Source organism: Xiphophorus hellerii, chromosome 23 (genome assembly GCF_003331165.1).
Source record: "Xiphophorus hellerii strain 12219 chromosome 23, Xiphophorus_hellerii-4.1, whole genome shotgun sequence".
Lineage (NCBI taxonomy): Eukaryota > Metazoa > Chordata > Actinopteri > Cyprinodontiformes > Poeciliidae > Xiphophorus > Xiphophorus hellerii.
The window spans coordinates 25,702,960-25,728,159 of record NC_045694.1 but is presented as its reverse complement, the minus strand read 5'-3'; the positions used below and the strand labels follow the sequence as shown (position 1 = coordinate 25,728,159).

The following is a 25,200-nucleotide window of genomic DNA, read 5'->3' as shown; positions in this document are numbered from 1 at the left end:
TCCAGATCTTGAGGAACGCGTTCTTGCAAACTCAAATATTCCTTCTTCCCGGTCAAAGCGTGGAGGGGGGAGAAGATCTTGAAGGGCTCGAGTGAAGCTCTAGAAAGCCTGAATATGATATTTCCTGTGCACTCAGCTCCTCTCTTCCAGGCCAGATCTGTCGGGTGATTAGTTACTGGGACGTGGAGAGGTATGCATGGTCTGTGAGCAGGAGGAAGAGGAGGTAGAGGCCAGAGCCTCAACACAACCCCTCTGTGTCCAACAACTGCTAATCTGTGTGTTCTTGTTAGACCGGTCAGTGAACTGTGACGGGCTCTCAGCGGCCCGGGTGTATGTTACCCCCTGGCATATCGGCCCTGTCATTACTCCTGCTGACTTCTCCTATGACATTCTCCTCAGAGGGAAAGTTGTGGTATATTAGCCGTGAGGAAGCTAACTGTTTTGGTTTTGCTGGACGTTCCAGCAGTCGCCTGCGACGTTCCCCTCCGCTGGAGTTCAGACTCATGGCCTGAGCTCAACCCGAACCTCGGGCCGGATCAGACCAAAGGAGAAGACACGATATGAAGTTGTGTTAATCTATGTATTAAAGTGTAAATAGATGAGCAGATAGTGTAACCTGTTGAAGTAAAGAAAGTAAGTAGGGTGCAGACGTTCATCTGCCTGTAACAAGAGCAGGGCTCTGCATGCGGCTCCGCTCCTGACAGTCACTCATCCCAGATGATTTGCACTTGACCCACCCTGCGGTTACAACAAGCGACAAAATGGAGCTGGAGAACGCTAAACAAAAGCTAAAAACAGAAGACGTTACACTGCTTACAGAAATGGTGGTCTCAGAACTCCTCCATGGGGCTGTAGCTTTCACGGCTCCCCCACTCAGCTCCTTCAGACTAGCCAGGTGCAATTAGCAAACACCTGGTGGAGCTGAACATCAGCTGAGCTCATTATATGAACTAAAAATGTTGATGAAGAATTGATAGAGGAGCCATGTTGTGTTGAGTTCCTGAAGGCGGAGTTTCGGAAAGAGCAGGAGCTTCTTAAAGAGACAGAGGTCCAATTTCAAGGCATTCATTTACAAAGTAAAATTTCTTTTAAGTCATATTTGATATAAACAGCATTTTTATAACAACTGAAGGCAACGCAGTTACTTGTTTGGGCTATTAAATGGCACTGTGTGCCCCTTTGAGGGTAGTTGGGTCGGATCGGGCTCAGAAACAGTGCCTGCAGCCTCCTGCCGGGTCAGGTTGGACGTTTTGAGCCCAATCTAAACTCTACCCTCCATCACTTTTCATCCACCTGGTGTCTGTTCTAGATGGGCCAGCTCTTTGCAAATCCAACCCCAAACTGTCCTGTCACATGTATACCAAAGGACATCCAAATTGGATGCCTTTTAAAAATCTGTTGCTTTAGATTACCTGCATTACATTTCATCTTTGCGTTTAGGGTTATTTAAATCTGAGGCAGCTTTGGTTGAACCTGCCCTGTAAAGCTGTCTGTGGGCTGCTGCGCTAAACCAGCCTTGGCGTAGCCTCGGTAGTGGAACGATGTCTCTCTCTCTCTCTCTCTCTCTCTCTCTGGGCCAGGGGATTTCCTTCTTCCAGAAGCGCTCAAAGTTATTACTGTGGAGGAGGATCTAAGCCCTGCTGCAAAGCCCGTTTGATGTTCCCCACAACATTACGGCCCGCTAACACTCCCACAGATCACAGCGGAGCAGTCAAAGTGCAAGTGAGCTCACACACCACTAAGTCAGAGTTCCTTCTGTTTTAATTAAACAATCACTGTAATCTGAGGCTACAGAACATCCTGACAGTTTCACCCAGCTGCTGTGCTATGCACGTTGCACAACACACATGTAGAAAGATATCATGGCATTTGTAGTGAAGTGTAAGACATGTATCACACTGAAGTATTTGGTTCGCTTGTCTGTTTTTATTCCTTTAAAAAAAGGGGGGGAGTGAGAATCGAAGCCTCAAACTCGCCAGGACTTGTTCTGGCGTAGCCCTGTGATTTATGCAATGTGGTTTAGAGAACTACAGATTATTGTACCAAACGGATCGTTCTGTTTACTTTGACTACGACAAAAATTTTAAACTGAAGACATGCGGGTTTAAAGCGACTCAAGACATAAAATTATTCAAACTCATTTTGTCTCATAATTAATTTAAATTTAAATTAAAAACATTCCTGAGAGAAAAGCTAAAGTGACTCTAAGCTGCATTCTGTCCAGCGGCCTGTAGGGGGCTTATTTGTCCGGTTGCTGAAGGGTCATAAACATATAAATCTATATAAAAAAAACCTCATTCTTTATTTAAATGATCGAAAAGCAATGTTTTCTTATAATCGGAGGCTCTAAACAGCTAGTTTCTTGCTCTTTTGTTACATAATCCCGTTGTAAATTGTGGGTTTACTTAGTTTAGATAACAAAGTAGATGATGCTTCAAGACAGGCTCCAGTAATCCAGTTCAGTTCAATTCAGTTCATTTCTATAGCGCCCATTCACAACAAATGTTCTCTCAAGGTACTTTGCCTAAAAAAATATTTTCAGTTCAATCACACATGCATTACAATTGATCCTAGCTATAATGCGGTACAGTGTGCTCAATTAGTATTCAAAGTGGCTCAAAAAGTATCCAAACTTTTTGTTTGGATTAAGTGTGAGTTGTCAAATGTTGAACATACCCCAAAGTCCTGTCTCAGCGTTTGACCCTGACCATGACCTACTCTGCTATGTTCCACTTTCTGTCTGAAGCCTAGCAACTAGTCAACAAAACTTCATTTACGTGACACTTTTCAGTCTGCAGAGCTCAAAGTCTTGGATTTGAGTCAAAGTCAAAGTCTTGGACCAGCAACTACTGGTCACATGACCTCAGAGGCCTGCTGGAGACATCGGGTTATGCAGGTTATGAGACGTGTGAGAAAACGTATAGCCTGCAGACGGTTCAAGGGTGTTTGGTCGAAGTAGGTAAATAATGAGCCAATCTCGAAGAAACTAAATAGCATGGCAGTTCAGACGGCGATACCAAACAATTCAATGTAACAATATTTCATAAGGGACAATGGTCAGCTTTTATGGCCGTGTTCATGTAGTTAGTCTGGGTCGCTGCACAACTCTGCTCGATTCTCGTTTTTCTTCACCGTTTGGACTTTTTCCCATTGAATGGATTTCAGTAGACTTTCGACCAGGCCGATCAGTGAACAGGAGAGGTTGTGAACAATGACGATGATTTTCTAGAGTTGTGAATGGCAGCAGAGGGAATGAACGAAGTCATTCAGTCCATGTTGGCCTCCAAACATCGAAGTGACATCAACAGGCATCTGGTTCAGTTCAGGTTCAGTTCAGCTCTTCTCTCTTCACAGTGGCCTGAACCAATCAGAACTGTAGATAAAAGATTTAATTGCAGTAGATAACGCAGGAAAGTCACAACAAACAAACAATTGAAAGAAGTTTCTAGGATGCTGGAAATGTCTGACACAGTTTCAAAGGCAATTCTACAAAATACTAAGGAGATGTCTAGAAATGTTTGAATTTTAAGAAAGTACAGACAACAATCCTTGACAAAATGACTTACTAAAAAAATGTTCATTGAAGAATCTCATTAATCTGGCATTTAGCAATTGGCAGACGCTTACATACAAGATCCACAAAAATGTTGCGTGATGCTGGTAAATGCTTAGCCTTCAGAGCATATTTGCTCCTTTTGCACTAACGCTCAAAGTGTGTTGTGAGAAACGGTGACAGCTTGGAGTCTGTTCCAGAGCGAGAAGTCAATCAAGCAGTGAAAAAACATTGAAATGTTGCTGTTATTATCTCAAATCACGCAGTTGGTGTTTTCAAGTCTGGGAAGACATCGTTTTAAGCCTGTAAGAATGTTCTGCGGTCACACGCAGAAATAATTAGCGGTATTCTCCCGGGTCTGGATGGTGGCCAATACCAGCATTTTCATCTGCCACAGTTAGCTAAACGTATTTGGGTTCAAACGAGCTGAAATCGCCAGCAGAAGTGCAGGATTTCATGGCGAATTCTTCTCTCGTATCGTTTTTCTCTCCCCCTGCCTTTAAGTCTCTCACTCTAAGCCCTCTTTTCTCTCCTTCTCCCCTTGTTTTTTTTTCTTTTCTTTCTTTTTTTTTTACCTGGGAGGTGCAGGTGTGAAAGGGCGAGGCCGTGGAAAAACATTCGATTCTACAAACTTGTCATGAAGGAATCCATTTACTGACCTCTGCATCTTGGCACACAAAGACAAATGGGTTCGCAATTTTCCGCCTGACTGGGGGGCAACAAAGCACATTTCCACTTTCACCGGTAGTCAGGGTGCCAAAGTACCGTCTCCCTGCAGAACGCTGTTAAACCGGGACAGCGAGCCTTTTGGCTTTGGTTACCTAATGGTGAAAATAGACTACTACACCTGGAGTGAAGCATCAAGACAAATAAAAGTCTGACTTCACAGAGTGAACTCATCTGCTGATGAGTTATTTTTCTTGACTTTTAAAGCAGGTTTTTGTTCTGTACATTAAAGCCTTTATTGCAGCAGTTAACACAAATATTAAAGACATCTATGGCTACTATAAGGTGATCCGGTCTCAGTCAGGATTTAGTTAAAACGATTTCATCTGTTAGATTCTGTTTATTGTCTCCAACAACAGACAAAATACTGTTTCTTCATTGGTTCAAGTCAAGTCAACCAATGAAGATCATCTATTGCTCTTGCTTGTTAGGGGCCCATGCGCTCCAATTTTATTATGTAGGTTCTTCTTGGTCTGGACTTTATCTTTATCTGTTACCTGTTAGTGCTGTAAGGCAACTCAAAAGACAATCAATGTCCCATTCTGATCCCACGTTTCCAACGTCTCTCTGGACATTAGAGAAACTCTCCAGAGGTGTGAGTTGAAGATCGTTGTAACAACCTCAGTCTTCAGACGTCACCAGCTCTCGTTTTACCACCCATTTGTGTTTACCAGATCTATCTGGCGGTTTGTGCTAATACCAATGAACTTAACTCATCCCTTGAGTCACATGATGCCAATTACAGTTTGATCTGGACATTGTAACTCTTGAATATGGTTTAATCTAAACCATATTCCATAGTAGCTCTGGTTGTATTTGTTACAGTCCTGTTGGAAGGTGAACCTCTAACCAAAGTCTTTTGTGGACTTTAGTCAAGTGATTTGGAAAAGAGTCAGCCTTAACTCACAAAATTAATGACAGAAAAGGTTTTCAACTAGACTTATAGTGCACCAAGCAGGCCAGAGACCACTCCAGAATCAGGAAGCGGACTATAGTGCAAGGCATTCTGGGTAAATACATCCAAAACAAACGGGAGTGTCTAGCCCTAGAGGGAGAAATGGCTTGTGGGCCTTTGCCAACGACAAGAGAAATCTAACGCTACTCCATTTTTGTTTCCATTTTGTGAAGAAGGAAGTAGCGTTGAGTGTCTTCTTCAGAGGGTTTTATGGTGTTTCTCTCCATAGTTTTTGGTGCAGCGCCACCACAGGCGAGGAGGGGAACCGCTTTTCAATTAGTTTGCTTGAAAATGTAACAAATGTTGCATTTTGGTCCCCTGTCGAACCGAGTCTACCAGACTATCAGGTGTGAAAACACCCTTCGACTTTTACAACTAATTCTTGAATTCACTTGGACTTCTTCTGCTTGATATCTCAGCACCAAGCAGAAAAACAGAATTTCACACAGTTGTGTGTTTTTCCAAGATAATTGCTTTTTATTTAAAGTGGCCTCATCAAATTTGTGATTATCACCACATAAAACCTCGACAGATCATATCTGTGAATGACATTGCGTGCTGTGTGTGTCCTACTAGAACCAACCAGCTCAGTCGTAATCCCCTGTAGGGATGAGTTGCCATTATGCTGAGGGTCTATTTGATGTCTGATGTTATTTAGTGGGGAATTACCACATTTAGTCGTCAAGCTCGGATTTCCCAGAGGAAAACCCAAACGGCAGCTCTGCAGAGACTCCCACACAGACTGGGTCAGCAGGCGTGAGGGGAGCGGGGTCCAATCAAATGTCTGCTAGAAATTAATCAAATGCATTTATCAGCCTCCAGTTGAACCTTTATTATTTTAGACAGCAACACAGCGTACAAGATTTATCCACTACTATTTACTAAATCAGGGAGGGAGAGGAGAGGTGGAGGTAGATGGACAGAATGAAGGTTCAGGAAAGAACAGTGTTGAGTCGGTTTTTAGAGCTGGAATGGAGGGAGAGACAGGTGAGGCAGAGGAGGTGATGGAGTTGGAGGCTTCTGCCCCGATTAAGAAGCGAAGCAAAAGGAGGAATGTGGTGGCTGCTGTGCAGATCAGCAAGCTGGCTGCAGAGAGGAAGGAGGTGTCGGACAGCAGCGACGCTGAGAGCTGGTTCTCTGACACCAGTGAGGTTTCTGTGTCTCAAACTAGCAGTAAAGAACCAAGATACCCTGTAGAATCTTTTAGAACATTTTTACAGCAAACTAAAGGATTTAGAGGAATAAAAATCAAAAGTTATTTTCCTAATTTAAGATCATTTTATTTCTCAGCAAGATATCAAAGGAACAAAGAGGCATCAGGTTTATCGGATCAGGAAGATTTTAGGTTAAAGAAAATAAGTCAGAAAACAATTTTGATCAGAATGATGCACATTAGCACTTTAATATGTTTTATAGGTTTTTGGTGTGTTGGTTTTAGCTTCTTACCCAATATGGATACTTTTAAAGTAACATCTTTGAATCTTAACGGGGCGAGGGAAGCTGAAAAACGTGCTTTGATTTACCAGACGTTGAACCAAAAGAGAATTGATGTCATTTACCTACAAGAAACTCATGGTGATCATTTAGCTGAAGCAGACTGGGGCAGAGAGTGGAGGTCATTTTTTAAGCCACGGCGCCTCCCAGAGTGCAGGGTGGGCTTCCTCTTCTCTAAAGCTTTCAGCCCAAACTCTACCGAAGTGGAACACGTCATTCAGGGGAGGAGTCTTTTAGTCAAAGCAAAGTTTGATCATTTTAACATGGTTTTTATTAATATTTATGCTCCCATTACCAATGCAGAGAAAAAGCATTTTTTTGAAAAAATTGGGGAAAGGTTGGGTGATTGTGGGTCTGAGGATTATGTTTTCATGAAACTGACTTCTTTTAAATCTCAACTAAAAACCCACCTGTTTAGAATTGTATTTGAAATGTAATCAATTACAAATTTATTGATGGAACTTGACTTAATGATTGATTCTATATTGCATTGTGTTTCTGTGTTTGTAATGATGTAAAGCACTTTGAAATGCCTTGCTGCTGAAATGTGCTATACAAATAAAATTTGATTGATTGATTCGTTGATAGATTTTTATAGGCGTGGATTTTAATTGTACAGAAAACGAGTTTTTAGATCGTAATCATGCAGCGCTGCATCCGGCGGCCCAACATGCTCTGCGGCAGCTGGTCTGGTCTCACGGCCTGGTGGACGTATGGAGGAGGATGCATGCAGGCTCCAGGCAGCACACATGGTCCCACTTTAAGGAAAACTGAATCTCTTTAGCTCGACTTGATCGTATTTATTGTTTTAAACACCATTTTAACGTGTTTAAAACATGCCAGATTTTACCGGTGGCTTTTACGGATCACTCGTTGCTTTTAGGTCTTTTTTTTATTAGAAACATTTTACCTAGAAGCGCTTACTGGGATTTTAACTCAGTTTTAACTTATGATCAAGGTTTTAAAGAGATTTTAAGTTATTATTGGACTGGTTTTAGACAGAGGAAGTCTGATTGTACCTGTCTGAGACAATGGTGGGACTATGGGAAAGTTCAAATAAAACTGCTGAGTCAGCAGCACACTCTCAATGTCACCAGTGACATTACCGGATCTATCAGAGATCTGGAGATGAACATCGTGGAATTAGAACAACTTAGTGAATCCACAGGAAATCGAGAGCACATTGAAGCTCTCAAATCTAAAAGGCTAGTTTCAGCAAACCTGCTGGAAAATAAAGTCCAAGGTCCCGGAACCAGAACATCACGGAGATGGAGGCTCCATCTGGCTTTTTCTTCGGCTTGGAGAGGAAACACGGGCAGAGGAAGCTGATCCACTCTCTGCTGTCGGACACAGAGCAGCAACTGAGTGAACCAGGTCAGATCAGGAGGAGGGCTGTGGAGTTTTACCGTTCTCTGTTCCACAGTGAATACAAAGAGAACGAGAAACTGTTCAGGGAGTTCTGGAGTGAACTACGCCAGGTCTCCGAGGAAACCAATACCGAGCTGGAGCGCCCCCTGGGGCTTCAGGAACTAAACACAGCCCTCCTCATCATGCAGGGCCAGAAGACTCCAGGCATTGACAGGCTCACTGTTGAGTTCTACAAGGCCTACTGGGACATTCTGGCCCAAGACCTGCTCGATGTCTTCAATGAGAGCCTGCTTACTGGTTCACTCCCTTTGTCTTGCTGCAGGGCAGTCATCACCTTGCTGCCAAAAAAAGAGAACCTGCAGGACATCAAGAACTGGCGCCCTGTGTCCCTCCTCTGCACCGACTACAAGATCCTCTCCAAGGCTCTGGCCACGAGGCTGGGAAAGGCTGTGGAGCAGGTCATCCACCAGAATCAGACCTATTGCGTCCCCAGCAGGTCCATGGTTAACATCTACCTAATTCGGGACGTTTTGGAGGTCTCCGGTTCATTGGGTTTACAAACTGGCTTGATTTCACTGGATCAAGAAAAGGCTTTTGACCGCGTTGAACACGGCTTCCTCTGGAAAACCATGAGGGCGTTTGGGTTCAGCGAGGGTCTTATCGCCAAGATCCAGGTGCTGTACAGTTACATTGAGAGTGTGCTGAAGATCAACGGTAGCTTGTTGCTTCTGTTAGGGTGTGTAGAGGCGTTCGACGGGGCTGATTAACTGATTTTAGTCTTTTAAAGTTAAAGGGGTTGCCTCAGTTTTATCAGAGTGTTTTTAAATCCTGTGCCTTTTTTAAACTGCGCAGATCAAAAATGCAGAATTCTCTGCATTGGCTTTTAGAAGAACCGCTAGTCTGTGGAGCAAGACTGGACCTCCGTGACAGCACCGTGCCGGGCCTTTCTGAGGCGCTGTCCAGGTCCAGGACGGTGACCCTGCGGCGGTTGGTGCAGGTGGCTGGACCAGATTTTTCTAAAGTCCAAGAGGTTGGCCCGCTGCTTGGGGTCCAGTCCGCCAGACTGGTGTGGCGCTTCCTGGAGCTGGTGAAGGAGCGGATGGCAGCTGAGGAGAGGCGACTCCTGCAGCTATACATCACAGAAAAGTGCCTACCTGACCCGAATGACCCGTTCCCAGATATGTTCCTGCATCCGGATTTTGAGGAGGACAGCAGTCCCCTGCTACACTTTACGGACTCAGGGATGGACTTATGCAAAACGAACCCAAAAGTACTGAACAAATGGTGTACAAAACTCCTGACCAAGAGAACTGTCCACAACAGAGCAGTGACTGTATGGAGTGACCAACTCAGAGGACAAAAACCTCAGTGGAGAACTTTATACCAGCCTCCAATAAAAAATCGGACTGGTGACCTTCAGTGGAGGATTCTTCACGGCGCCATCGCAGCAAACTCGTTTTTATCGGTCATCAGTCCTGGGGTTTTAAATGAGTGTCCTTTTTGCAAATTGTCTGAGAGTGTGTTTCATGTTTTTATGGATTGTGTACGGTTAAGTTAGTTTTATAAATTTTTTAACGAGCATTTTTAACCTCTTTGGTTTGGTTTTTACCAATTCCGTTTTTATCAACGGTGTACATTACAGTCGAGCCACTAGTTTTAAATCCCAGATTTTAAATGATTTAATTTACAAAGCAAAGATGGCTATTTATTTAACTCAAAGGGACAAAATGCAGGAAGCTGGACCTGAACTTGATGCGGTGGCTCTGTGGAAGGTTAACATCAAGGCCAGGATGAGGTTGAAGTTTTACTTCCACAGAGTCACCGGGGATCTGAAGGGTTTTTAGAAGAACTGTGGGGTTTGAAGAGGGTTTTGTGCACCATTTCTGATCAGAAAGAACTAAAATATAACAAACTGCTAATGTAAATATATATATATTTTTTTTGTTTCCTTGTCCTGATTCAATAATGTTTTTTTATTGTTAAATTACTGTACAATAAATGTTTTGTTAAAAATATATATCTTCTTCTACTTTTTTGTTCAGCAGCACCTAGACGTCGCTGTTTTCTGCTAAAGTCTCCATGGAGACGCAAACAGGAGCGTATTTTCCACCGCAGCTGGCAGCTTAGCAGTGCGGACTGTCAGTGAATCAGGTGTGTTGCTGTAATTGCCACTTGCAAACGACAAAAAAAAAAAAAAAAAAAAAAAACAGGAGAAGAAAAGAAAATCTTCCAGGCGTTTTGACACAGTAAATTGAATAAACCCCAGAAGCAGAACGCGTGGAGCTTACATTCCTTCTGACCACATGAAAACAAGCAGAAAACAAAACGGAACAAACAAATAAAACATCGAAACTGACGCTGTTGATTGGGTGGACTCTCATTAACAGCCTGGAGAAGCCATCCAAGTGGATAGCTCTATACTTACACTTCTGCCCGCTGTAATCCCGTTAAACACGCGTGCAGCTAATAATTTGTGCGCACAGCAATTTTACTAAGTAATAAACAAACAACAAAGAGCCTGAAATCAATAGTTGCAGGATTGCGACGACACGAAGTTGCAGACGCCGTCCCCTCTGCGCAAAACACACTCTTTAGAAGTGGGGCCCCTCGCTTTAAAGCAACAGGTGAGCTTCGCGCGGCACCTCCCCTGTCTTTCCCCAGCGAGGCTCTCTAAATATAGAAATTATGCTCCGTGATAATTGGGGGCAGACAACAAAGCCAGCAATATTTCCACCCTCCTCCTCTTCCTCCTCCTCCTCCTCCACCGCCTCTTGTGTTGCTGCTGCTAAGTCGCATCTCCAGCTGGCAAACAGCAGGGCCCGACATCGGAGTTGCTGAGGGGAACACCTGCGTTGGCTGGCTGGGGCAGTGAAGATGGATGAGGAAGATCACTGACTTCCACACCTGTCCGTTTGTCCCACGCCGCATACGCCTTTGATACTTACGCACACACACACACACACACACACCCACACGCCCACGCACCCACACACACACACACACTTGGTTCGTTTTCCTCGAGAGTCTGACGAGGCGCTGAAAGTCGGGGATCGTCCGTTTAAGTGTTTTGTTTTTTTTTTCCTGTGAGAAGCAGTGGAAGACCACCTGTAGCAGGAGGAGGAGGAGTAATGTGGGGAACCAAAAGAAAAAAAAAAGAAAAGAAAAGCAATGTGAAAAGCAAAAACACCAGTTAAACAGGTGCCAAAAAGCACTTGTGGGCATCAGGTATCACAGGTCAGGATTTGCAGCGTTTAGAGAGAGAGATCACCCTGAAAATCGTCAAAGGGAACACCGGGGAGGTGGGGATGTGAGAGGGGTGTGTGTGTGTGTGTGTGTGTGTGGGTGCGTGTGTGTGTGTGTGTGTGTGTGTGTGTGGGTGGGTTGGGGGGGGGGGTTACACTCTTTGATTTGCACACTTTTCACAGGGTGAAACTCTAGACTTTGTCAGAGGGGGGGAAGAAAGAAGAAGAAGAAGCAACAACAACACAAGGCTGTGATTAATGCAGGACTCATCAACTTGAAAAGCTGCAATAAAAACTGCGTTTTTTCCCCCCCTTCTTTTTAACAAGTAGTGAAAACAACTGTCCAAAAACACCAGACGCACCCCCACTCTTTTCCCCCCCGCTTCTATTTTTTTTCTTTTTTTTTTCGTTTTGCATGCTTAGACGATGGACGGGGGATGTCCAAGAGCGCTCGGGTTGTAATACACTCCTTGGGTGCTGCAATTAATCGACGGCAAGCCGCCGGAGCTGTGAGGTGTGTGCGGGTTGGGGAAAGCCCCCCCCAGACTCACAAAGTCACAGATCGCACACGGAGCTTTTCAAGCTCCAGCACAGGTCTGCCGTCAGCCGTGAAGGAAACCTGCGTGGAGAATGCGTGGCTCCTGCTGGGGGAAAAAAATCGATGACAAATTCTGGAAAGTTTTCTCAGAAATGTAGATAACAAAGAGAGAGAGAGCGGCAAACATGGCCTACTTAAGAGTCTCATCTGCCTCTGCTTCCACTGTTTAATACGATGTGTCAACAAGTGGCGTCTAACCCGGTCACTTAATCCTTATCGCTCTGACCTCCACTTTTATTCATCTGCTTAAAGCTGCAGAGCCTCAGTTAAAGGTCAGGTTTTATTTGGCCCCGATCGGCTGTGGCGCGGATTCTCCGGCCACAACTTTCTGCTTTGAAGTTTTTTTTTTTCTTTTTTTACGTTCGCACCGAGTCTGTCGGCATAACAGCGTCCATAAAGAAAGACAACACTGATCTCGTAAGCGGGTTTACATGTTTAAACTCTGAAAGTCAAAGTCAACCACTAAAACAGAGAGAGGGGGAGGAGGTTTTTTTTTTTTTTTTTTTTAAATGTCTGTTAAAAGTTAAAAGGTTTGGTATTTTGACAACAGTGTCAATTCCAGACTAGAGGGCAAAAAGTGAAAAGAAAAGAAAAAAAATAATCATTTCTGGTCTAAATGGAGCCTTCTGGTCAGAAAAATTTGTTTAAGTCATTTATTTATTTATTTTTTTACTTCAGACACTTTCAAAAGGCACAGGCCAGTTTTGTGGGGTCAGTTTGTACTAATTAAACAGTTATGGTTTGAAATCCTACATCAGAATTTGCTTGTTTAACTGACAAAGTGCTACAAGGCGAAGAAAAATGCCACATATATTTTACCTGCTGCTCATCTCCAGCCGTCAGTGTTTCAATTGACCGTGTAATTGCGCGAATTGGATTTACGGAAATAAATTTGCTTAATATAAATACGGCAATTGAAAAAGAAAAACAAACAAACAAAAACCCTTATTATTGTTGATAAAGTTTTTGCACTAGGACGAGGTGGCTGTATTGAAATGAGTGTATTTTGCGAAATTGAATTAGAAATGATTATTTTCTTCCCGCATCACAAGAGTCGCATGATCAACAACGGGATGTTACTACAGGAGAAAACCACGAAGAAGAATAGCCGACAGGAAGTGGTAGGAGGATAATGGCGCTGGGTGGGTTTTTTTTTTTTTATCTCTTGGACAAACTTATTCACTTGTGATCTTGAATGAGTTTCTTATTAAATGTAAACACGGCAACTGTTCCCCCCTCCCAGCCCCCATTGACAAAGTTTTACACACATTTGTCATGGAAACGCAGCTAATGGGTAACAAGCGGGGCTCACCATGGGCAGGTCTACAGCCCAACACGGGTCAGACAAATATGTATGCACATTTAGAGAGACATGTTTTGTTCTTGTAATGTGGGAGGAAGTCAGAGTACCTGGTGTATATATATATATATATATATATATATATATATATATATATATATATATATACAGTACAGACCAAAAGTTTGGACACACCTTTTAATTCAATGAGTTTCCTTTATTTTCATGACTATTGACATTGTAGATTCACACTGAAGGCATCAAAACTATGAATAACACATGTGGAAATATGCACTAAACAAAAAAGTGTAAAACAACTGAAAATACCCCTTATATTCTAGTTTCTTCAAAGTAGCAACCTTTTGCTGTGATTACTGCTTTGCACACACTCTGCATTTTCTTGATGAGCTTCAAGAGGTCGTCACCTGAAATGGTTTTCAATTCATAGGTGCCCTGTCAGGTTAATAAGTGGGATTTATTGCCTTATAAATAGTCATGAAAATAAAGAAAACCCATTGAATTAGAAGGTGTGTCCAAACTTTTGGTCTGTACTGTGTATATATATATATATATATATATATATATATATATATATATATATATAATGTATAAACATTGGCATTTAGTTTACAGATAAAAATGAATGCATTGTGTATTTGGTAATCAGCCTCTAATACAAACTGTCTTCAGACATGGCCATACTTGGTAAGATGCTAAATCTCGACGTAAATCCAGCCGCGTTGTGAAGGCCTCAAAGGTTTGTCAGGGAACTCTAGTGAACAAAAAGCTTCACGAACATCAACAAACACAGGTTAGATAGGTCAGGGAGAAAGATGTGGAGGAGTTTAAAACAAGGCCGGTGTTATAAGGTAACAGCCAAGTATGTGAATCCCCAAAGAGTGATGTTTAATCCTTCAACCGACAATGGAAAAGAGGGTAGCACAGCATGGTTGTTAGCCTGAGCTAACAGGCTGAGTGAAGGGCCTGCATCAGGGAATCATCTGGGATGCAAACTGCAAATAAAATGCTAAAAAAAAAAAAAAAGTTTAATAGTGTGGCATGCTTTTGAATTCAACTCCTTTTACTTCAATACACCTGAACAAAATCCAATCCATTTAATTTGCCTTCAGAAATCTCCAAAGCCACATAAAGAGCTCACCAATGTGTACATTACATAATATTTTCCCGGTATCAGGCTACATGCTAAGGCTGGAAAAAGTTGAGTTTTTGAAAATTTCCATTAAGCCATCAATACAGCTTAAAGTCCTTTTATTCAGGTGTCAGAGAAGGAGGTGTAGTAATAGTAGTAATGCAGCACTTTCCCCCCTCCCTCATTTGTTGCTGAGCACTGGTGGTCAGCTGGCAGAAAAGGAATGCTGCCACATCATTTCCTCATAAAAAAACAAAGTTGACTGGAAATATTTGCAATTTGTGAAAACCACAGTCATGGCGAAGCCTAAAATGACGACTCCCGTCACTCCGTTGCAGTTTTCATACCGACGGCGTTTAGCACGATTAGCACGTTTACGTGAAAAAAAGTAATTAGGCGTGTGTTTGTTTCATGCTTTTTATTACACCTGAAAGATTTGTCACATTATTTTCAAGGTCAGAAGAATAATTCTGTTTTAAAATTTGCACTAATAAATCGATTTGGATCATTTTTGTGGTAAATATTGTGTTAGTGTTTAATTTTTACTCAGTGTTGTATCGTGGCGTCCCTATCTGATGCGTTACAATAGCATGGCCATAATTACTAATTAAAAAAGACATACAATTAAAAGCTGGGAGAGAGTACATGTCAAATTGGCAGAGATTTTCAAAACGTTTTACAATTTGGATCAAATTACATAGCATCACTGGGTATCACTCTATCACTTTATGCCTATTTTTCTGGTATAAAGATCAAAAAAATATATAGCGTCTCCGTCTTTATATAGATGACATGGTTCCAAGTGGGGATTGTTTTTCTTTTCTATATGGCGTGATTCTACCTGTAAAAATATATTCTCCAATAAATAAATATATAAAGATAAATATGTGTGTCTAAAAAAAAAAAAAAGAATAAATAGACTTTTACACTTTTCAAAATGTCTCGACACAGGTCTGAAATAAAAAAACAAAAACGAATTCCTTCAAAGTCCTTCTCAACCAACGGCAGGTTCTCGCTCGAAGAAAAGGATCGCCAGGCAAATCCGCGGCGGGACTCCTGGGCTCCGCTTCCCTGCTCGTCCCCCCTGGACTCATCTTGGGACAGGACGCTCCGGCCTCCAGAACAAACGAGCCCCTCATGCCGAGGCATTCTAGCCTGTCTTCGTGGCCGCTGAGAGATGGCCACTGTGCATTCCTACAAGATGCCCCCTCCTTCCCCTTCTCCCCCCACCCCCCACCCCCGGTGCCTGTCATGGTTCGCCATGCCTGCGCCCGGCATCGTCTCGGCCTCGCTTTTGTTTTTGCTTCTTTTTTGTTATTATTTCGCACCCTGCCGAACAGGGGCGTTAAAGCAGCTACTCCCCGATCCGGGACCTTGGCGTCTCAACTGTGTCCCAGGATATCCTTATACAGTTCTGGCACTCTCTCTGGGTCCACGGGCCTGGGCAGGAAGTGTGTGAATTTCTGGTGCCGTCGGGATTTCGTCCCGTCCCTTGGAGTCCCATCTTTGTTTAAAGCCACAAAGTAACGCGTCCCTTTGTCTCCGTGTTTGTAGAGGTTGGACGAGTAGGTGTTGTACCAGTTTTCCTCAAACTGCTCCCTGAAGACGCACTCGGCTGTGAGCTTCTCCTAAAAAGAAACAAACAAACAAACAAACAGACAGACAAACAGACAAACAAAACAAAAAAAAGCAGAGGTTTTGTCTCAGCAAAAACAAACCAAACTCCTGTTACGGCTCTTTAAAGGGGTGAAAACGGGGGGAAAAAGGGTCACAAAGAGTTTGATGGGTCTCTATGAATTGCAAACATCTATTTATTTCTGGTAATTTAGGTCAATTTCCAAACTCAAATTAAAAAAAAGAAGGTTTCAACACAGAAATATTACGCTAGGGTCAAGTCATGGCCTCCGTAGTCATGGAGACGAGACAGTTGTTCAGCAGACAGTCCCTCCAAAAGTAGGGACGCTGAAAAATGTCATTGGTACGGCTGCTAGCTGGTCACAAAGTGTCCTTACCAAAAATAAATCAATATATATACAGTACAGACCAAAAGTTTGGACACACCTTCTAATTCAATGGGTTTTCTTTATTTTCATGACTATTTATAAGGCAATAAATCCCACTTATTAACCTGACAGGGCACACCTATGAAGTGAAAACCATTTCAGGTGACTACCTCTTGAAGCTCATCAAGAAAATGCAGAGTGTGTGCAAAGCAGTAATCACAGCAAAAGGTTGCTACTTTGAAGAAACTAGAATATAAGGGGTATTTTCAGTTGTTTTACACTTTTTTGTTTAGTGCATATTTCCACATGTGTTATTCATAGTTTTGATGCCTTCAGTGTGAATCTACAATGTCAATAGTCATGAAAATAAAGGAAACTCATTGAATTAAAAGGTGTGTCCAAACTTTTGGTCTGTACTGTATATATCAATGGAAAGTTGAGTGGAAGGAAAAACTGTGCTAGAAAAAGGTACACAAGCTTTGAGAGGACTGTGAATCAAAGGCCATTCAAGTGTTTTTTTGAAAATAAGGACTGCAAATGCAATACTTATTACGATTCACATGTACTTTATGGTCTCTGACGTGCACTACAACCATTCAAATAATAATTATTACAATCATTTAAACATCCAACAGTCACGCCTCACAACAGATGCAGGAATATATAGGTGAATTCTTCAACATCAAATGTCTCTATGCGACACAAAAATGCAGCAGGAAGGCGAATGTGTTCAAACTTGGTGTAAAGCGGAAACCAATATTCAAGTTTAAAGAGCATCATCATTATAAAACATTTCTGTTTAACTGCATCTCACGTTTTCTCGGCAGAAGGAAGAATTTCTGATTTCAAGTTCAAGATATGAAAAGTCATCCTCACTTTCCTTTTTTTGTTTTTGTCAACATTCATCCAAGGAGACGCGGTACTTACAGAGCCATAGAGCTCCCCTTTGTCGTTCATCCCCAGGTAAAGCCCGCTGTCCACTCCTTTTATGCTTATCAGTCCCACAGCGAGGCTTATGAATTCCAAAATACCTGCAGAAGAATAACACAGTTGTTTTGCGCATGATCAAAGAAGCTCGGAAAAATCTGGTTTCAGCTGCGACTCCTCTGACTGAATCCGGTCAGAATATTCCCGCGGCTTGTTTTGTGTTTTCGTTAGTTTTACGTGGCTAAAATTGGAACCTGTCGTCTACGTGATTGGATTATACCGACTCGATCGACTAGAACAGAAAAGTGTCGCGTAAAGAGTCCTGACTGACGTTTGACCGTGAACTACAGCGCTCTGTAAACGCCGATATGGATTTGAATATTTACCATGGCGACTGTGGTCCTTTCTGGTCCCCTGCACCGTGCCGTCCGGAAGTATTTCCAGATGAAACCCCGTCCTGCAGTACAGCTGCCGCCTCCTCAGAATGCCCTTTAAGTGCTTCAGATCCGGCGTGGTCGGCAGGTACCGCCTGTCCCCGGGGGCGAGGTGGGGCTCCCCCAGCAGAGTCGGCCCGTACCCGGGAGGCGTGAGAACGAAATGGGAGCCGACGTGAACGACGCCGTCGATGCCGTGCAGGACGCCTCCAACTTCCCCGAGAGTGGCGGCTGCCATCGCGTCAGGGGCGGGAGTGGAGGGGTAAAGTTCAGCAGGTCCGGTGGGAGCGCTCTGGCGTAGCGGCGGACCGGGATGCCGCCTATTGCATGTTTGTGTCCTCCGTTACTTAGCGCACGTCCCCCCGCGGCGGCACGGGGAAAACACTCGCCGCTTCCCCTCCGCCGCAGAGAGAGTTGGTCGGATGGAGGCGGGCTGCAGTCAGCGGCCGTCGGCGCTCATGTTTGGACACCTGTCCGCAGCGTCGGCCGGCGGTACGCCTCGGAGGAAGCGGTCGGTGCTGGCTGCAGGTGAAGCAATCCCTGGAGGTCTGAGCTCAAAGTGGCTGGGTTGGTGAGGCAGGTGTAAAAACCACAGCGCTAGTGATGGGCGTGCCCTGGCAGGCGATTTTTAACCCCCCCTTCTCCTGAGGCACGGAGCAGAAGAAACACGGGAGATATGGGAGGAAAAAACACTACAGCTGCTTAAATTTATACCAAGCATCGACATTAGTTTAGGACTCAACCAACACTCTGTTCTTGTACAGAAGAAGATTGGGGCCACAGGGGGGAAAAAAAACAAAAGGATTCTGAGCTTATTCTGAATTCTGAGAAGAAAAATCTCCATAAATTATAAAATAATCGAAAATATATTTGATTCTAAAGCTTTAACTCTCCAGGAGTCATCATGTTCTGCAACTTTGTTTGTTTGTGACCCTTATTTTTGCCATAAAGTGAAACTCGTCGATTTTGAAAGTCTGTTTTACAAGAGTGTCCTGGGATGGATATCCAGCAGCAAAACCAGATGAAAACAAGACAATTTCAAACACGACTCTAACAAAACAAATCACATAAAACATCTACAGTCAGTGGTTTCTGTCCCTTTGTGATTGTAGAGTCCTTTGAAACTATTCGATGAAACCGTAGCCTCAGTCATTAGATCCTTCTGCAATTGGTTCCAGTAATGAGGTGAGGGATATTTAAAGGCTTTCTGTCCTGGTCTTTGGTTCACACAGAGAAACAACATCTTGGAAATGAATCTGTAACCACTTGAACTCGTTTGGATGTATAAGTGTGAAGATACTGAGGCGACTGACTTTAGTCAGACCGTCCGACAGCTGAGTGGAGTTGACAATAGTGAGTTAGCCCTTTAAGATTTGATGTTCTGTAATAAAAAAACCAATGGACCAAGCAGGTGGTGCTGAAACTTTGCTCTGTGACTTCCATTCTTCCTCTAGAATCTAGTAAAGATATTAAATATAAAAATGATTTAAAACACAAAAAGTGGGAATCGGGGGGAGAGATCTGAATCTCACCTCATTTTCAAGCTGAATCCTGGTACAAGACATAAAAAGCCTTAAAAATGATATTTGAATAAATATATCCAAACTCACAAACTATGTTTCATAGAAGTTACCTGGAGTGTAGAATAACACTATCCAGATTTGACCAGTCATGCTTTGTAGTTTTTCCATCCTGTTCAAAGCAGCAAAAAAGCCTTTAAATTTAGAATATTATCATTCAATTCAGTCCGTTTTCTTAATTACTTTTTGCCATGTTTGTAATTATTTAGTTTGTTTTACCACAATAGATCACAATGAGACAATAAAGATTAAATAAAAAATATATACATATTTAGCATTTTCACAATATATATTTTTAGAAATCAAACACTGACTTTTCTATAACCTTTTAAATGGCATCAAATAATTCCAGTTTAACTCTAAGTGTTTGATTAGCAGGTAGTCCAGAGTCGCTAAAAGCAGTGGAATAGCGCTTTTAGATGAGCGCTGACTCTACATGACGCCCCTCATCTCGTCTCATCTCAGCGTCCCCGCCGTTTCTCGCGATGTCAGAGCCAGAATAAACAACCATGGCCGCCGCACTGCGCAGGCTGGTCGCTTCTCTCAGGAATGGAGCGCTTCCCCAGCGAACACCGTCAAACGGCAGAAGGCAGCTCACAGCGGTCGCAGCCGGCGCTTGTGTCGCAGCCGCGGCCGGCGCTGCGGCTCTCTACTGCGGCTCGGTGGTCGGTGTGGGACCGAGGAGCCGCGTCGAGGCTCGGCTCGTACATCTGGCGCTGCCGACCGTCTCTGCTGCCGATAAGGTACCGTGAGGACGTCCGTCACGCAGCTGGCTACGTTCAGCTCCGAAACAGTCGGGAGTCGGACGCCGACAGCAGCACTTCACCGGCTATTTATCGCTCACGTTTTAGGAGATGAGGGTAACTTTTCTTCGGCTGGTTGTTGTCTCCTTTCGGGAGCTATCCGCGACCTTTGGTGCTGAAAAGACTAAACGGTCGTCCGAACTCACGTGACCAAGTGTTGTTTTAAAAAAAAAAAGAAAAAAAGAAATTAATCTGTGTCGCTTTTTGTAAACATTGTTCACACCGGAAATGGACAAAACATCACAACTAGATGACATGCGGAGACACTGCTGATGTTTCAGACTTACACCGACGCACTGTACATTAATCCCTCGAAGTGAAAAGATCTTCCGAACCGGATGTATCAATATACAAAACATGTTATTTCATTGCAGGACGGATATGCTGCATCACATAACTGTTTTACATTGATGCTAAATAATAAACATACTTGTTGCTGTAGGAGAACGCAATAATTGGAGCAACTATTTAACACAAAACGACTGCACAGCTATTTGTGTAAATAGACGTTTGATTATTTGTCAGCTAGAAAAAACGTAGCTGCCCTTTATTGCGTAAAGAGCTGCTGAAATGTCATTTTTAGTTCTTTAGGTTCAGTTCCCCCAAGAAACAACTAGTCAGACGAGCCAGTCAGTACCCTGAATCGAAACATCGCTGTGTTACTACTGATGTTTCTCAGCTTTCTTAAGTATGCACTGCACTGAGAGCAAACACCAATCAGACACAGCATTATGACCACTGACAGGTTTGTCTTTTACCATGATGGCTTATGGGATAATTTAGGCAGCATTGAAAATTCTGTCCTCAAAGTTGGTGTTTCAGAAGCAGAGAAACTGTGTCTGTAAGAAGGTGGACACTGACAAACCTGGTGCGGCATATGTCAAAACAACATCAGAATTAGGCCCGAATTTCACTGGACGATAAATAGTCCCTGAAGTTATTGCGATAAACGATAATGTTGTTGCTTTGAGACAATTTTCAAGCAATATAATGGTAAAATAATACAAGAACATATTCTCAAAGACGAATAAACTTTAAATTTGAATGAACATTTAATACTGCATCTGGAAGACATTTCAAATAACCAAAATAAACAACAGGGGGGGAAAAAACAAATAAGTGCATTATGAAGTCTGTGTAAACAAAATGGTCCTTCAAAAAAAGGGGGGCTAGTTAGATTGAAGACTCTTATCATCCAGTTTTTAGTAGAAAGAGGAAAACGATAAATTATGCAAATGACTGAACATGTTTTAATTTATCATGCGACTAACTGATTTATTATTTATTGTGACAGGCCTAATCAGAATACACAGCACATGGAGTTTTGCTCCATATAGGTCTGCGTAGTTCCAGACCGATCATACTGATCTCTAGAGGCTGTGGTCTCTTTCAGTAGGATTATACAACCTGCCACAGTGGAGAGAAAAATGGCTTTAGCAATGCTTGGAGGGTCTAAACGACAGGTTTGGAGTGTGGGGTTAATCTCCAAATATCCTAAATCTGAGTCCAATCAAGTGTTTGTTAGATGGTCATCAGGTGGTTGTTGTTTTACAGCGTAATGATTTCAGCCTAAGACGGTCCGGGTATTATCATTGTGTAGGAAAAGTAAGCAAAAATGTCATGAAAAAACTGACCTTGATTCAGTAACAAAGTAAACCCAGCGTCCTTCCTCCCAATATACAAACCTAACTTTATGCTGAAAGCTAGATTTTTCAGAAAATGCCTTTTATGTACACATGAACGGAAGAAAATAGTGGTGACATCAGCCGTACAGTCTGTTTCGGCCATCTTTAAAACCGTTACACAGCGCTCCCCAGCTCTATTTGAACTCTTTGCACTATTTCTCCAAACTCATGTAGCTGCGTAATTAGATAAGATCCACCAAGTCTCTATAGCTCTGGCACATGCTGAAAATGCTCGGGGACTAACAAAGCATGCACACTTAATTCCCTGCAGAGGAACAGTTTCCTTGTTGGATGTTAGTCGGTATGAGCCGGGGATTGCTGCCCGGTGTCCTTACACAGAAGCTATCCAGGGACACAAGAAACTGGACACTCTGGCTTGGCAGAGGGCCTGATATTTGAAGAGGCGGGGTGGGTGGTGGTTAGAGGAGGGGGTTTAATGGTTAAGCAGAGGGGGGCACACATTCCCTAGGTGTTGCCAGTGGACCTGGCAGTGGGCCACCTGACAGAGAGATCCACTCTGTCTTCACCAATCCAGCCGTCTGATCCGGCTGGGTCGGAGCAGTTGTAGGGACATTATCTACTGTACTGGGATGAAAAAGAAGGCATGCTGCCCATTACTGGACCAAGAGAGGCATTTTGTGACTAGGAAAGCTTCAGGGGATTTTGCAAGGTGGATCTTTCAGACAGTATTATCACTGAAACGAGTCAGTGTTTCTATGAGCTGTACAGTGGGGAAAATAAATATTTGATACACTGTGGAATGCGTCAAGTTTCCCCACATACAAAGAATGGAGGTCTGTCATTTTTATTGTAGATATACGGCAACTTTGAGAGACAGAATGTTGGGGAAAAAACCGTGAAAATAATGCATAATTTTTGAATAGTTAGTTTGAATGTGGTACAATGGAGAAATAGAACTTAGTATTTATTGCTGGCAGTAAATACTAACTTGCAGAGGGTAGGTATTTCCAGTAGTTCTTGACCAGGTTTCACTCGGCAGCAGGGATTGTGGCTCATTCCTGCACATCTCCTCCAGATCTTTTAGCGTTCAGGGCAAACCAGAGTTTCAGTTCCCTCCAAAGACTTTCTTTCTGTTGGGTTCAGGTCTGGAGACCGGCTAGGTCACTCCGGGACCTTTGTCTCACGGAGCCACTCCAGAGTTACCCTGGCTGTGTGTTTTGGGTCACTGTCATGCTGGAAGACTGAGCCACGACCCATCTGCAATGAGGGAAGGAGGTTGTTGCCCAGAATGTTATGGTACACGCTCCCATCTATCAGAACAGTCATGGTTCAGAAGTGACTTTTCAATGCTTCACGTTGGGGATGGTGGTCTTGAGACTGTACTCATTCTTCTTCTTCTTCTTCTTCTTCGTGTGAGAGGAGGGTGTTTGCGGAAGAGCGGAAGAAGAGTGAAAGAGCGAGCGATTGTGTATTTTTCTATCTTTGGTTTTTTCTTACTGTTTATTCACTGGGTGTTTGTGTTACTTGTTTAATTGTGATTTTGTGTTAGTTTTGTCACGTTTTAAGGGGATTTTGTGGGTTTGGGTGTGGCCGTCAGGCCGGCGTCTCAGGACGCCATGGTGGCTGGTGGTGGGTCTTTCTCCACGCTGACGCGGAAGAACGGCATCAAGGTGGGTGCTGGTTCTCCGTGCAGCGTGGAGGAAGTTTGTTTGGCTGTGGGTGATGTGATTGGGCACGGGAGCATAAGGTCGGCAGCACGGATGAATGGAGCGGTGGTGTGTTTTGTGGAAAAAGTTGAGCAGGCTCAACAGCTAGTGGAGGTGGGCGTTTCTGTAGGCGATTTGTTTTTACAAGTCTCGCCACTTACCTTACCTGCAACGAAGGTAACGCTGTCAAACGTTCCTCCGTTTATAAGTGACGAGTTCTTGATTAAAGAGTTGTCGAGGCACGGTAAGGTGGTGTCGCCGCTAAAAAAGGTTCCAACAGGGTGCAAATCACCTTTACTAAAACATGTTGTATCCCATAGGAGGCAACTCTTTATGATTCTAAATCGAAAAGATGACGAGTTAAATTTACGATTTCACGTGAGGATTGATGAATTTGACTATGTTTTGTTTGCCACGTCCTCAAATATGAAATGTTTTGGTTGTGGCAAAGAAGGCCACATCATAAAAATGTGCCCAGACAAGGCCGAACCGGCCCCGCAGGGTCCGGCGAAGCAGCAGGCGGCTGGTGAGAAAACAGGAAACCCGCCTAGTGAGGGTAGGGCGGCGGAGGAGCCCGCTGCCGCTACGGGAGAACCCGCTGCCGCTGCGGAGGAATCCGCGGCTGCTGCGGGGAAACCCGCTTCCGCCGTGGAGGGACCCGCGGCTGCTGCGGGAGGACCCTCGGTTGCTGCGGAAGAGGCCGTGGCGGCTGCGGGGGAACCTGCGGTGGTGGTGGAAGAGCCCGCTGCAAGAGAACTGGAGAGAGGTACAGTCGTGAGTGAGGGAGCGTTGGGAATGAGTGTGTGTGTGGGTATGGATGAGAGCACGGTGGTGTGTGGTGATGAGGTGAATGGTGGTGAGGGTGGAAGTGTTGAGGGGGAGAAAGACGGTGTGCAGAGAGAGCAGGAGGAGGTGAAGGGCGATGAGGAGCATTTAGTGTGTGGAGGTCAGGGAGAGAGAGTAGAGGAGGAGGTGGGTGGACAGAATGAAAGGAGGAACAGTGTAGAGTCGGTTGTTGGAGCAGGAGCGGAGGGAGAGACAGGTGAAACAGAGGAGGGGATGGAGCTAGAGGCTTCTGCCCCCATAAAAAGGCGCAGCAAAAGGAAAAATGTGGTGGCTGCTGTGCAAGCCAGTAAACAGGCCAGCAAGCTGGTTGCAGACAGGAGGGAGGTGTCAGATAGCAGTGACAATGAAGACTGGTTCTCTGACACCAGTGAGGTGTCCGTAAACCAAAGTAGCTGTAAAGAACCTAGGTACCCGGTAGAATCTTACAGAACCTTTTTGCAACAAACCAAGGGATTGAGGGGAGTAAAAATAGAAAGTTACTTTCCAAATTTAAGAATATTTTATTTTTCTGCAAGATATCATATCAGAAACAAAGAGGTATCAGGTTTTACAGATACAGAAGTTTTTAGATTAAAGAAAATAATGTCAAAAGCTAGGAAACAATTTTGAGTACAAATGATGTACAGTAGTATTTTATTATTTTTTATAAGGTTTTTATGTTTTGGTTTTAGCTTCTTACCCAATATGGATTCTTTTAAAATTGCATCTTTGAATCTTAACGGGGCGAGGGAAGCTCAAAAACGTGCATTGATATACCAAACATTAAACCAAAAGAAAATTGACATCATTTTTTTACAAGAAACTCACAGTGATTCCTTAATAGAAACAGACTGGGGCAGAGAGTGGAGGGGGGAGGTCATTTTAAGTCA

General features: G+C 43.5%; 2 protein-coding genes across 4 annotated transcripts in view; one reads left to right on the top strand and one right to left on the bottom strand.

Moving 5' to 3' along the window:
• Positions 1-15,629: 15,629 nt before the first annotated feature.
• Positions 15,630-19,827, bottom strand: fgf20b (fibroblast growth factor 20b). The gene is made up of 3 exons (XM_032555218.1): positions 17,703-19,827; positions 17,317-17,420; positions 15,630-16,014 (listed from the first exon to the last, which is right to left on the bottom strand). Exons 1-3 carry the CDS (start codon positions 17,986-17,988, stop codon positions 15,769-15,771), a joined length of 636 nt encoding a protein of 211 aa, XP_032411109.1. The 5' UTR covers positions 17,989-19,827; the 3' UTR covers positions 15,630-15,768.
• Positions 19,826-25,200, top strand: part of micu3b (mitochondrial calcium uptake family, member 3b) — a 26,602-nt gene continuing 21,227 nt past the window's right edge. For 2 of the 3 annotated variants that reach the window (XM_032555210.1, XM_032555208.1), the window contains exon 1: positions 19,826-20,073. In XM_032555210.1, the coding sequence (XP_032411101.1) occupies positions 19,840-20,073 (234 nt within the window). In that variant the 5' untranslated portion in view covers positions 19,826-19,839. Of the gene's footprint in view, positions 20,074-20,169; positions 20,191-25,200 lie in introns of those variants that run through there. The other variant, XM_032555211.1, reaches the window with a different exon arrangement.